This window comes from Parus major, chromosome 11 (genome assembly GCF_001522545.3).
Source record: "Parus major isolate Abel chromosome 11, Parus_major1.1, whole genome shotgun sequence".
In the NCBI taxonomy this organism is placed as follows: Eukaryota; Metazoa; Chordata; class Aves; order Passeriformes; family Paridae; genus Parus; species Parus major.
In genome coordinates this window covers 193,460-205,390 of record NC_031780.1, presented here as the reverse complement: position 1 = coordinate 205,390, position 11,931 = coordinate 193,460, and the positions used below count along the sequence as shown (strand labels likewise).

General features: G+C 55.3%; 3 protein-coding genes across 8 annotated transcripts; all 3 read right to left on the bottom strand.

The window, feature by feature from the left end:
• Positions 1-186: 186 nt before the first annotated feature.
• LOC107209637 (haptoglobin-like) lies at positions 187-1,170 on the bottom strand. The gene is given in 4 exon segments (XM_015639542.1): positions 187-358; positions 361-441; positions 444-722; positions 1,155-1,170. Coding segments are annotated over 4 exon segments (507 nt in total). The 3' UTR covers positions 187-227.
• Positions 913-5,142, bottom strand: DHODH (dihydroorotate dehydrogenase (quinone)). Of its 3 annotated transcripts, none has more exons than XM_033517258.1 (9): positions 4,675-5,142; positions 4,246-4,443; positions 3,745-3,952; positions 3,434-3,529; positions 2,766-2,953; positions 2,024-2,137; positions 1,586-1,739; positions 1,352-1,511; positions 913-1,226 (listed from the first exon to the last, which is right to left on the bottom strand). In XM_033517258.1, exons 1-9 carry the CDS (start codon positions 5,110-5,112, stop codon positions 1,172-1,174), a joined length of 1,611 nt encoding a protein of 536 aa, XP_033373149.1. In that variant the 5' UTR covers positions 5,113-5,142; the 3' UTR covers positions 913-1,171. The 3 variants fall into 3 exon arrangements, with proteins under 3 accessions (XP_033373149.1, XP_015495215.1, XP_033373150.1); XM_015639729.3 differs by having other exon boundaries at positions 3,447-3,529; positions 3,745-3,944; XM_033517259.1 differs by lacking the exon at positions 2,766-2,953 and having other exon boundaries at positions 3,447-3,529.
• A 309-nt stretch (positions 5,143-5,451) lies between these two features.
• On the bottom strand, positions 5,452-11,890 carry IST1 (IST1 factor associated with ESCRT-III). 4 transcript variants are annotated; one of them, XM_015639735.2, is made up of 10 exons: positions 11,730-11,890; positions 10,698-10,797; positions 9,919-10,099; positions 9,625-9,712; positions 9,269-9,352; positions 8,775-8,885; positions 8,257-8,463; positions 7,091-7,183; positions 5,940-5,985; positions 5,452-5,783 (listed from the first exon to the last, which is right to left on the bottom strand). In XM_015639735.2, exons 2-10 carry the CDS (start codon positions 10,783-10,785, stop codon positions 5,584-5,586), a joined length of 1,098 nt encoding a protein of 365 aa, XP_015495221.1. In that variant the 5' UTR covers positions 10,786-10,797; positions 11,730-11,890; the 3' UTR covers positions 5,452-5,583. The 4 variants fall into 4 exon arrangements, with proteins under 4 accessions (XP_015495221.1, XP_015495222.1, XP_015495223.1 ...); XM_015639736.3 differs by having other exon boundaries at positions 11,751-11,890; XM_015639737.2 differs by lacking the exon at positions 11,730-11,890 and adding an exon at positions 11,183-11,217.
• Positions 11,891-11,931: the final 41 nt, after the last annotated feature.

Genomic DNA, 11,931 nt, shown 5'->3' with positions numbered 1-11,931 from the left:
CTGTCAGAGTCTCTGCAGCCCCGGCTCCTCCAGCCAAGGGCCGCCGAAGCCCCGCAGGACGCTGCCGGGGAGCGAGGGCAGGCACACGCTAACCCCCAGTCAACAGGCCCATGCAGCACCGGGCACAGAGACACTGCATGGACAGACACACACAGAGCCTGCAAGGACAGACAGACACAAAGCTGGTAGCCTGGTACGAAACAGTTTTATTCCCTCACAGTTTTGCCTCAGCCATCTGCCACTGTCTCCTTCACCCAGGCCAGGACATGCTTCATGTCCACATCCACGCCATACTTCGCAGCTACGCAGGTCTTGTCGTAGCTGACGATACCAGCTGCATATTAAGTGTTGTCATCATGGCAAAGGCTCCGCCTGCATCCCCACAGCAGGTGTCCTGCCTCAGCTCCCTCGTGCCCAAACAGAAGGTGCCATTGCCAAGAAGGGTCTGGACCCAAAGGACGTATTCCAGGTACTGTAGTATTCCTAGCACTGCTCATTCTCAGCCGCTGGCAGCATCACATACTTCAGCATGTCAGGAAAGCCAGAGGCAGCACTGCAGCTCCAGGCCGAGATGTAGCCCACCTGCCCTGAGTGCACATAGTCCTTCTGGGACAGACAGATGGGCATCACCTCCTCTCCAAGCAGCAGCTCCTGTTACAGCTTCAGCCAGGCCAGGTCTATGGCCTGTGGGTAGCTGGGGTGCAGAAACAATGCACCCGATGCTCAAGGTGGGCTGCTCCTCAGTCAGAAGTCTCTGCTAGCAGAGGCCTGATACACTTAGTCCATCCCAGTGCTCAGGTACCCTGGTGGCTTCTCCCACCAGGAAAAGTGGGAGAGCTCATCCTGCTCAGCTGAGGAGAGCTAAGCTGCATCCCTCCAGCCCATGGACTGTCCCCAGAGCAGCACACAGGACCAGGTGAGCCAAATGTTTATTGACACTCAGTTCTGCTGTCCACAGGGAAGCCAAAACATAAGCCTGAAAAGCAGCACTGTCATGGAGGCCCTGTCCCCTGCTCCCCACCAGAGCAGCCCCTCACTTCACCCATCAGACCCTTCCCAGGGGCTGGAACCAGGACCTTGTCTCAGTCCCAGTCTGCCCAGCACTGGAATTGTCACACCCATCCTTGCTCAGCCATGGCTCCTTCCAGCCACACCTTCATTCTGCAGCATGTCAGCAGCGGTGATCTGCTCCAATTGCCTCCATGACGTTCTTGAAGCCCTGCTCCCTAACCATGGACAGTGTGTGGTGGGACTGGGCTATTGTGGCACAGCCCTGCAGTGCCACTGCTTGGGCACCAGCACACAGCTGTCCAGAGCTGTCCTAGGACAAACACGCCTGGTCTCCACTCACCTAAGCAGCTCCTCCAGTTCCTGCTTCACTGCCCCCACCACTGGTGGCCCGTGGTACACAAGTGCTGTGTACAGCTGCACAAGCGAGGCTCCGGCCCGGATCTTCTCCAGGGCATCCCGCCCGCTGCTCACCCCACCCACGCCAATAATGGGCACCCGGCCTGTGGGCAGAGTGCACGGTCAGGATGGCACAGCCCATGCTGGCATGCGCCCCCAAGCTCTGTTGTGCCATCACCTTGAGTGAGAGCGTACATCTCCCTGATGGTGTGTGTGGAGAGCTCCCGCAGGGGCTTCCCACTGAGGCCCCCAGGCTCCATGCGCTGCCTGCTCCGGAGGCTGCTGGGGCGGCTCACGGTGGTGTTGCTGACTATCAGCCCATCCACACCTAGCTGCAGGGGCAGTAGTGTGAGGACAGAGTTTTCACAAGCAGGCCAGCCCTCCCCTCCCCTCCTGGCAGGTCAGGACCACCCAGCACACAACCCAGAAGTGTGCCTGGACTGCCTGGGTCACCCACTGCTTGGTGACACACATGAGCACTCACCGACTCTGACCTACCCAGGACACCATCCCTACAGCAGCCAGAGAGCTGCAGGCATACATGTCTTCCAGAGCGGTGACTTGCCAGGACCACCATGGTCCTGCCTCCGCTGGCCTCCCCTTCCTGCCTCCTCACCTCACAGACAACGCTGGCGATGTCCTGCTTGTCCTGTGCGGTGAGGTCAGGGGCAATCTTCACCAGCACAGCTGGCTTACGCTTGCAGGGCAGCAGGTTCCTCTCCACCAGCACCTGTCAGTGCACATGGCAGTGCATGGCAAGGAAATGCCTCCTGCCCCAGATAGGAGCTACAGACACCCACCACCACAGGCAGTACAGGCACATGCCCTGCTCCTCTACATGACACCACAGCAATGACAGGCTAAGTGGTCCCCTCTCTCTGGGACACCAGAGCCGTGAGAGCTCAAATTTTGCTCCTCTACATGACACCACAGCAATGACAGGCTAAGTGGTCCCCTCTCTCTGGGACACCAGAGCCGTGAGAGCTCAAATTTTGCTCCTCTACATGACACCAAAAACGGGAAAGGCATCCTTGGCACAGGCCCTGGAGCACACAGCAGGCACAGGACCCCAGCAATTCCTGCAGTTGTGGGGTGGACAACTCACTGTCTCTTGCAGGAGCAAGTGGAGGGTACTGCTTCACTGTTCCTGAGCCCTTTGCTGAGATACAGTGCCGTAGTACACCCCAGGGCAGCAGAGACAGGGACATCTCAGTGGGCCTGCCCACCATGTGGGAAAGCCACACCCAGCCCACTCCTCCCTGTGCTCAGGCAAATCTTGGCTGCAGCGGTGCAGATGCTGCCAGGAGATGGAATGCATCCAGTGCTGTAGCTGTGGCTTGCTGCGGGGAGGCACCCACCTTGCTCAGCAATTCCCGCAGCTCAGCCTTGCCCTGCAGGTCCCGCAGCCCTGGGGTGTTCGGGCTGGACACGTTCACAACAAGGTAGTCAGCCAAAGGGCCCAGTGTCCGGACCCCAGCCACATAGTCTGCTGCAGCATCAGTAGAGCTCTTGTTCTTGCCCAGATTGATGCCAAGAGGCATCCCAGCTGGAACACAGACATGGTTGAACCAGGGTAGCAGGACAACCACCAGCCAATGGCCAGAGCACCCAAAAAAGGAGGTCCCATGACCAGCTAAAGTTAAGATGAGGATACGCAGCCCATGTATTTCATGAGGATGGGACTGTCCTGCAACCACAAAAGCATTGCCAAAGCACCTCCCAGCACCACAGCCTTCAGCCTGGCAGAGGCTGCCCTCAGGATCTGCCCTGGGGTCCTCTTGGCTTCAGCTATGTTAGCAGATACATCCTGCCCAAAGCAGCAAGTAGAGCTTTATTCCAGAGAAAACAGCAGGAGAAATGTGCCTAGTCACAATGCCAAGGGTGAGACTACAAGAGAGTCTTGTTGTCCAAGCGTTCCTTGCTTCAGCTCCTGTGCCTGGATACTGGCATTACACACCAATCCTGGTCTACAGGTACCCAGGAGATGCCCAAACCTTCCCTGCAGACCCCAAGAGCAAAGGCTTACAAGCTTGTCTCACCACCAGTGAGCCTGATCTGTGTCTCCTGTCGGGCTCGCAGCCTGCGCTCCACCGCGATGTGGCCATGGCTGTTGAATCCATACCTGCACCAGGACAAGACTGGGTTCAAGGCTGGGTTATGTCTGCAAGCCCTGAACAGGATATGGGAGAAACACAAGGCAGAGGTGTGGTCTCTGCAGCTTTGCTCAGCACATCCAACCAGAAGCCACCATAGCATCAACCAAAGACCTGGGATCACCCAAATACGCACCCGCCCTCATGGTAGGCAGATTGTGGGACATGGCAGAGCAGATCTCACCTGTTGATAACTGCCTCGTCCTCTGCCAGCCGAAAGACCCTGGGCTTGGGGTTCCCTTCCTGGGGCTTGGGTGTGACAGTTCCCACTTCCACAAAGCCAAAGCCCATCTTGTACAGGCCGTCCACAGCCTCACACTGCTTGTCAAAGCCAGCAGCCAGGCCCAATGGGTTGCGGAATCGCTGCCCGAGGACTCGCACCTCCTGCAGGGCTGAGGCTGGGTCAGAGCTCAGACTCCAGGAACCATTGCCAAGGCCTCGCTCCAACACCCCTCCCGGACAGACCCGGTCGCGTCCCCTGCTCTATGGGGCGTCCTTATGGGATGCCTGCCCGAGGGCCCCTCGTCGCCCGCCACCGACTGCGAAGGGACGCGGCCGCCCGCGCGCCCCGGGGAAGGAGAAGGCGACCACACCCCCTACTCCTCTGTTCTGGCCGCTCTTGCGACCTCCCCACTCCCCGCCCTGGTCTCCGCGATTCCCCCTCCTCCGCCCGGGAGAGACGCACCAGCGCGGGGCCGTCGGGACGGGTGGGGGGCAGCAGCCCGAGGGCGGCGACGCGCAAAGCCAGGCCGTGGGCGGCCTCGGGGGGCAGCGCCCGTAGCGCAGGCATCACCGCCGCCGCGTAAAGCCGCTCGTCGCCTGCCGCCAGCGCCGATCCCAGAAGCAGCCCGCAGCCTCCCAGCGCCAGAGCCCGCAGCCGTCCCTGCGCCAGATCGTCAGCAGTACACCGGCAGCGATCCCCCACCGGCAACCACACCTATCCTAGCCCATCCCGGTACCGAGCTCATCCCGTTCCCTCCCCTCCCCGCACGCCGGCCCCGATCCCACACCACCCGTCCCGTCCCGTCCCAGCACTGCCCGCTCCAGCCGCAACCGGCCAAGCCCGGCTGTCCCCAGGGTCCCCCCGACGTCCCCGGGCCCCCCGGCCGCTCACGCGCAGCGGCGCCGCCATCACGCTCAGCCTAACACGAGGGCACTTCCGGGCGCCCCCCTCCGTGATTGGCGGAGGCTGTACCCTCCCAGCCAATAGCGACACAGCAGAGGCCCCGAGGGCGCGCCGCGCGGCCCCGAGCGATGCGCGCACACGGCGAGCCCCGGACCGCGCTTTATTGAACGAGTACAAATGGCCCGAGCCCCAGGGAAGCGGACAGGGACGGGACAACTGATGTACAGCCAGGACAGGGTCACGGACAGGTGCGGTAGAGCTCCAGACGGCGCCACGAACAGGTACGTTACAGTCCCGGGATGCCTCGCTCACGCTCGGGTAGGGTAAACAAGATGCCACTGCGTATCCATCAGACCACTCTCCTGCCTCACCCCCAGACCTCGGTGATCCACAGCTGCTCAGCACCCGGGAGGAAAGCTGCTGCATCAAAACCCTGAGGCAGCAGCAGAGCCTGCCTAGCTCTGCCCTCTGCAGGACCAGTCACATACCCAATAGGCTCAGGCAGAGAGTGCCACCCTTCTCCAAACTGCAAAAAGACCCCACCGAGAACACCATGAAGGCCAGCAAGGGCTCCCCAAGAGAAAGCCTCTGCCGGCAGGCACGGAGCCATCATGGAGACAGCCAGGAACAGTGCCCAGAACATCATGCACAGCTTTCCCATACAGCTACCCAGACTGACAGGAGCTCTTCCCTGCCGCACTCTAACAACATTCCCCATAGTTCATCTCCTGGAGCAGCAAAGATCAGGAAAGCAGCAGCTCTTGGTGTAAGTACAGCAGGAAGAAGGCTTAAAGAGTATATTCATTGGAGGTTAATACAGGAAGCCAATTTCAAAGGGAGTCCGTTTCAGAGAGAAGATGTCAGCTCCTTCCCCTCCTTCCTGCAGCCCAGGAAGTTTTACGTTTTCTTCTTCAGCTCCTCAAACCTCCGTGAAAGATCATCGAAGTCAATGTCTTCTGAGGCAGAAGAGCTGATGCCAGCAGATGCTGTTGGCAGTGTGTCTGGCACAGATGGCAATTCTGGCAGCACAAAGTTATCAAAGGTATTAGGAGCTCCAGCACTTGGTTTAGGAGAAGCTTCTGGCTTGGTCTCAGGCCCTGTTTATAAAAGAAGTATCACTGCACCTCACCATCAGCACACACTTGCCAAATGGAGCCCCACAAAGGAACGGTCATTCCAGCAACAGGCAGTACCAGTGGGTTTTTCTGTAAAGCCCCTAATATCCAAGGTTTTCCAAACCTCAACATACTCACCAGGCACTAGTGCAGCAGCGTCCTTTTCAGTGTTAGGCTCATCAATCTGAAAAAGACTCTCAGTTACTACAGCTCTGTCCCACCAGGCATGGTCACACTAGCACACAGGCAGAGCTCAGAGGCACAGCTTCACCTCCACCCCTAGCAAACAGCCATGGCTTTGCAACAACATGCCTCTCTTCCCAAGAAACAGTCAGCTCTTCAGCTTTTCTCTCCCTCCTTGTCAACTAAAGCAGCTTCACTGACCATATTCCAGAACTTGATCCATCGAGTACATCCACTATCAGGTCTGAAACATTTATCAAGGCCACCAGTGGGAAAACACTGGCCCGTTCACCAATGTCATCACAGCTCTTTCCTGCCTTTCTTTATAAACCACTGACAGGACCTTGTGACTAGCAGCAGGGTATGAAATGACCCATCTCAGGTCTTGTTCTATCTGGGAAAAATGCTTATGACACACAGCTGTGCTAGTAAAACTTCTTATTCCCTGCATGCTTTAGCTCTCAATACCCATTCCTACCCAGATCACCAGCACTGCTTCACCTGTGAGAACACAAAGTATCAGCACCCGCAATGCTCAACTGTGCTCCTCCCTACTCAGGATGCAAAAACAAACAGCACGTCATCAAAAGCAGAGTGGGAGGCATGATGACAAACTGCAGCAACAAAACCACACACAAGCATAGAAAGGGAAGTCCCCAGCCTCTGCTTTCTTGTCCTCAAGGACTGAGGAAAGTCTGTGAAAGGAAGTGTCTTTAAACGTACAGCCAAAATTGCCATCCAGGCTTTTAATTAGCTCAAAAGCCATAATTAAACAGACTCAAGATGATAAACACGTCACACTGCAAAAACCAGAACTTGGGGATTCTGCTTGTTAACTATAGATCACCACTTTAACAATGTAGCAAGAAAAATCTTAGCTTTCCTTTGCAGCTAATGCACAAAGCTGAATGGAAAACTTCTCTCCACAAGTCATCCTTCCATCACGTGCACTCAGTGATTTACTACACCAACAAGCAATGCCACCACCACCTCAAAAGCTCCAGAGGTTGGCAGCAGTACCCTTTACAAACATTTCCCTTTCTGTGGCTACCACTGCACTCAGAGGACACTGCTGCCTGTAATGGCCATTCATCTCAGACACTTACGGACTCGTATGTGGGTGGGTTTGCCGGAATTGGTGGTGGGTGGATGTTAGTGAAAGGCTGGTAGGTCCCCACTGGCAGGCCACTGAAGTTCTCCTGTAGAGAGAGATCAGTCATGCACCAGATTACTCATCTGAGACACCACACATGTACAGCTGTCATGGGAGTCACAGGAAGTAGAGTCTTAGATAAATGCAGGCAGGTATCCAAGTGGGTAACAGTTTGTGCTTACAAGGAAGAGATTCTCAAGTATTAAGTCAGCTATAGTCACCTGGAGCAGGCAACACCCAACTAACTGGACTGTGGGTTATTCTAAAGAATCAGCACAGGTAAACATTTCATCTTTCAAGTCACAAGAAGTACCAGGCTAATAAAGGAAATATTCTGCCATTTCTGGCCCTGTGTGCAGTATTGCAGAATAGGAAGGAGGTTTCTGGTTCACACAAGGCTTTGAATTGCCCTCATTTGTCACACAACAGCACCTCAAGGAGCCAGACCTGGCAAAAAACCCTCAGCGTATTTATGCCTGAGCCAACAGCCAGCTGATGATACTTGGCCCAGATTTTCCACAAAAAGCACTTCAGCACTACTGGGACCGTATTAAGACTCCAAGCCATCCCACTATTCTGTTCTCCAGTCTTCACAGATATCCTGTAAATTACTTAATTCAGAGAACAGAGGAGTTCTTTTTAGCTCCCACCTTCCACCCTCACATCAAATCATCTGCAAGAGCCATTGGCTCAGCCTTCTCCCCTTGCAGGTCAGAAGGCAGGGCTCTTCCGCATTTTTCTGTGCTATTCCCACCCCACAACACTCACCCGATTTCCTTGACTGAATCCTGGCACACTACCAGCCTACCAACTTCAAAGTGCAGCTCCAACTCCTGGACAAAAGCCTGGCAGTCAGAAGACTGCCTCAGGAGTTAAGTCTGGACTCTGTTCCCTGAAGGCAAAGAGGGCTGGCTGGAGAACAGGGGTAGGAACCTCCACAGTCAAGAAGCAACATTTAGCTTTAGCTGCACTGCCAACAGCCTCCATTCCATGCAGTCTCACACCAAGAAGATGGCCCTCTGACACACTGAGCTATCAGGTGCAGTCAGTAGGCACAGGGCTAAGCACCACAATAGGAATCTTTCACAGAAAAAGGCAACACAAAGCCCAGGAACTTACCGGTCCCTTTGAAGGTGGATAGGAGAAGGGTGGATTTGTTGTCGGCACGGGCATAGGCATCATCACGGGCATGGGTACTAACCCATCATGACCTATCATTGGGGCTGTAAATCCACCACCTCCACCCCCTCCATGGCCACCCTTCTTCACATCATCCGTGAACCCCACATCAATTAGATCTGCTTCTCCGCCTGCTGGAGCTTCAGCCTGGAAAGGGTGGAAGAATTCTGCTCACCAACACATCTCTGTTATGATCACAGCGATCTGTACAGCATTAGATGCAGCATTTGTCAATGGACAAGATGAGAATACTCAGCAAGAACAGAGCAGAGAGTAGCTACACAGTAAAATTAATGGGAAACAGAAAGGGAACCAGGCTGTAGCATGTGTAACTACTGCCACATGCCATAGGGGTACACGAAGGAACAAGGATCAGACATTGCTGGGGCTGTCCAGAAGACACCAAAGCACAAGGACCACACAGTCCACTGCAATGCCACATCCTGGGGCTCACTCACCATCACCACTGAATCAGGCTCATAGGGCACATTGTAGTTTTTTGCAATCTCAATGAGGTATCTCTCCACCAGGATCTTGGGTGGTGCTTCCACGCTCAACTTGTGCATCAGCTGGAACACAGGGGTGGAGAGACTTAGTAGGGTCAGGGCAATGCAGCACCCAACAGCTCTGTAGCAGTGCCATCCCAGCCAGGGCTCCCAGCTGTGGCGAACAGCAGGCAGCCCTGGGGAGGCCTCTCCACCCAGTACAGTATGCGGCAAGCAGCTCTACTTGCCAGGGCTCTACTTGCTCTGCCCTTCCCCATCCACAACCAGCAGAGCAGGGCCTCCCTGCCTGGGGCCTCAGCACCATGCTCTAATGCAGGTGGGCCCTGGCTGCACAGCACCTGCCATGCTCCATAGTGACTGCATGCATCAGCCACAGGCCCAAGGGGCAGCAAGCCTCAGTAGGCGTGGCTGCTCTGCCAGCTCCACCTGTTCTACCAGTTCCTTACCCTGTCGTTGACTGTTCCAATCTGGTTTGTCCGGCACAGCTTCCCATACTCCTTGCTGTACTTAGCACACAATTGATCAGCAACCTGCAGCAGAAGAGAAACTATAGAGCATGCACACCCCTGCTTTCCCCCACCTCAAACCACACATCCACTCATCCACTTCCCTCCCTCATTTCTCCCACTGAGCACCCCAGTTCAGCAGCTGCATCCACCCCAGATGCTCCAAGGACATCTGGTTTCCATCTGCAAAGCCCATAAAGTCCTCTCTTTTAATGATACAAAGTCCTAGACAAGACATTTGCATCAGCATCACTCCCACCCTGCATGTGCAACATCCCTCAAGCAATCTTACTCACAATCTTCAACTCAGCCACTTCCGACTGGAGACGTGGAGCAGCCCAAATCAGTGTCGATACTGCCTCTGCCAGGCCAGAGTCCAGCTCCCTACGACCAAAGAAATCAATTCTCTCTCTACCCCATGCACCTATCCTTTGCTGCCCTCAATCTACTTAGCCTTTAAGTTCCCACTCTATATACACTGGACTCCACAGTCTTCCCTACCTGGGAAAGAAAAGGTCTCTAGAGAGACAAACAGAGGTACCCTTCTGTAGCTCAGACCTGCCCCCAGCACCCTCTCAGCCCGAGCTTACTTCATGGACTGGATCAAGCCAAAGCGGGCAAGCAGCAGATCACAGTACAGCTCCAAGATCTCCATGGCCTCCACAAGGTAATCTTCACGGATGATGTGCTCCACACGAATCCTGGCACGCTCATCTTTTCCAGCTGCCAAGTAATCTGCAATCTCCTTCCTTGCCTTCTGGGCCAACTCAGCTGCAATACACATCCCAAACCCAGTCATTGTGCTGGCCTGAGCTGCTGCCTCTAGACCACCCATAGTCCTCATCACACAAAGCCACTACCAGCTTCTCTCACCTATCAAACCTCTGCAGCATGAGACACTCAGCCATGGTTTGGCAGAGCCCTCATATCCAGGTCTGAATACATTTAACTCAAGGCAGAAAGGAAAATGGACTTTAGGCTGCTGGAAACACTCCCACACCTACCACCTCCCTGCAGAGTTAACCAGGACCACAGACCTTAAATCTGGCAGGGCAAGGGCAGGTGGGGATAATCTCCCACAGCACCCAGAGAGTTCCCCAGTGTGCTGTCAGCACACAAAGCCCACAGCTACCACCCCACAAACTGTACTCCAACAGCTGCCAGGAAGGCGGACAGACACCAGACTGTGGCCAGCCTGCTCTTCTAGCTCCTTGTGCACCATGGCAGGTTGTAAGGCCTGGGTCCAGCAAGGAAGCCAGAGCAAAAAGCTACTCCATACTTTGCCCATGAGAATACCCTGACTTGAGAAACCTTCTCCAGTATCCTGAACCCCAAAAGCATCCAGGGTCCTGCTCATCTAAATACTCACTCTTTTTTTTCTCCAGTAGTTTGAGGCGATTGATGACAAGGCGCAGGTTGACTCGCAAACGCTCTGCCTTGAACCCAGAGCCCAACATGATAAACACTTTCTGTGGAGAAGAGGGACAGTCACTGCAACCAAGAACTATCAGTCAGCACACCAGACACTGAGGGGGGAGGCCAAGAAATTCCCTGAACAAATAAGCCCTGGTCTGCCAACTCATATACTGAGTCTAGTTATTTACAAACTGCTGAACCTCAAGCACTCATTATTACCCTTCCTGCTTCACAATCCTGCACCTAATCAAGACCAATGGGATTGACCTTAGAAACCTCGAGGAAACTTCCTGGACATTTTTTAATAGGCAGAAAAATCAAGTAAAGAGCCAAGCCTACCTCTATCCTATCAAAATGCAAATTATAAACCAGCTACATAATTAATTCTCGTCACCAGAAGAAAAAGCTGCAGTTCCACATTCCCCACACTCTTCCTACCTGCTTCGTCTCCCAGAAACCAGTTCAACTTACTAACCCTACAGAGAGAAAACTCTATCAGTATTTAATTATAGTATTCTATTTGCCAAGAACCTTTTATTAAAAAAAAAAAAAAAAAAAAAGCTTCCTTAAAAGATAACCCATAGAAAGACTTCGGTTTGCATCTCACCTCCCCATCCCTCCCTGCCGGCGGCTGCGCTGCCCAACGCAGACCGAGCCTTGACCTGACCCGGCTGCCAGGACGGTCGCCAGCCACACCAGCCGCTCGGCGAGACTCGCCGCGTCTGGTCTAGTTGCCCAGGGACAGTTCGGACAGTGCGCAGGAGGCCCTGCATGAGCTCCACCGGCGCACCTGCACACGACGGCTGGGGGGAGGAATCCCTCTCCCTCCCGAACCAAGCGGTACGGAGAGAACATCCCACAGCACAAGCGGAGCAGGCCCCAGGGGCGGGTCCCAGGGCTGCGGAAGACCCTGGGGCAGGGCTCCCCGTTACCTCCTCGGACACCGACCGCTCCCCACAGCCCCGCTCCCCACAGCCCCGCTCACCCGTCCCACGGCCCGCCTCACCACCCGCCGCTCCGCAGGCCTCTGTCACCCAAAATGGCGCGCGGCGTCCGCAAGACTTCATTGCGTGCGGAGTGATCCTCATAGCCGGCACTCCCCACATTCAGTCCGGGACACAGCCGAGCTGGCGCGGCGGGCGCTGTCCCGGCCCGCTGCCGCAAACGCGGCCCTGGCGCAGCGGCGG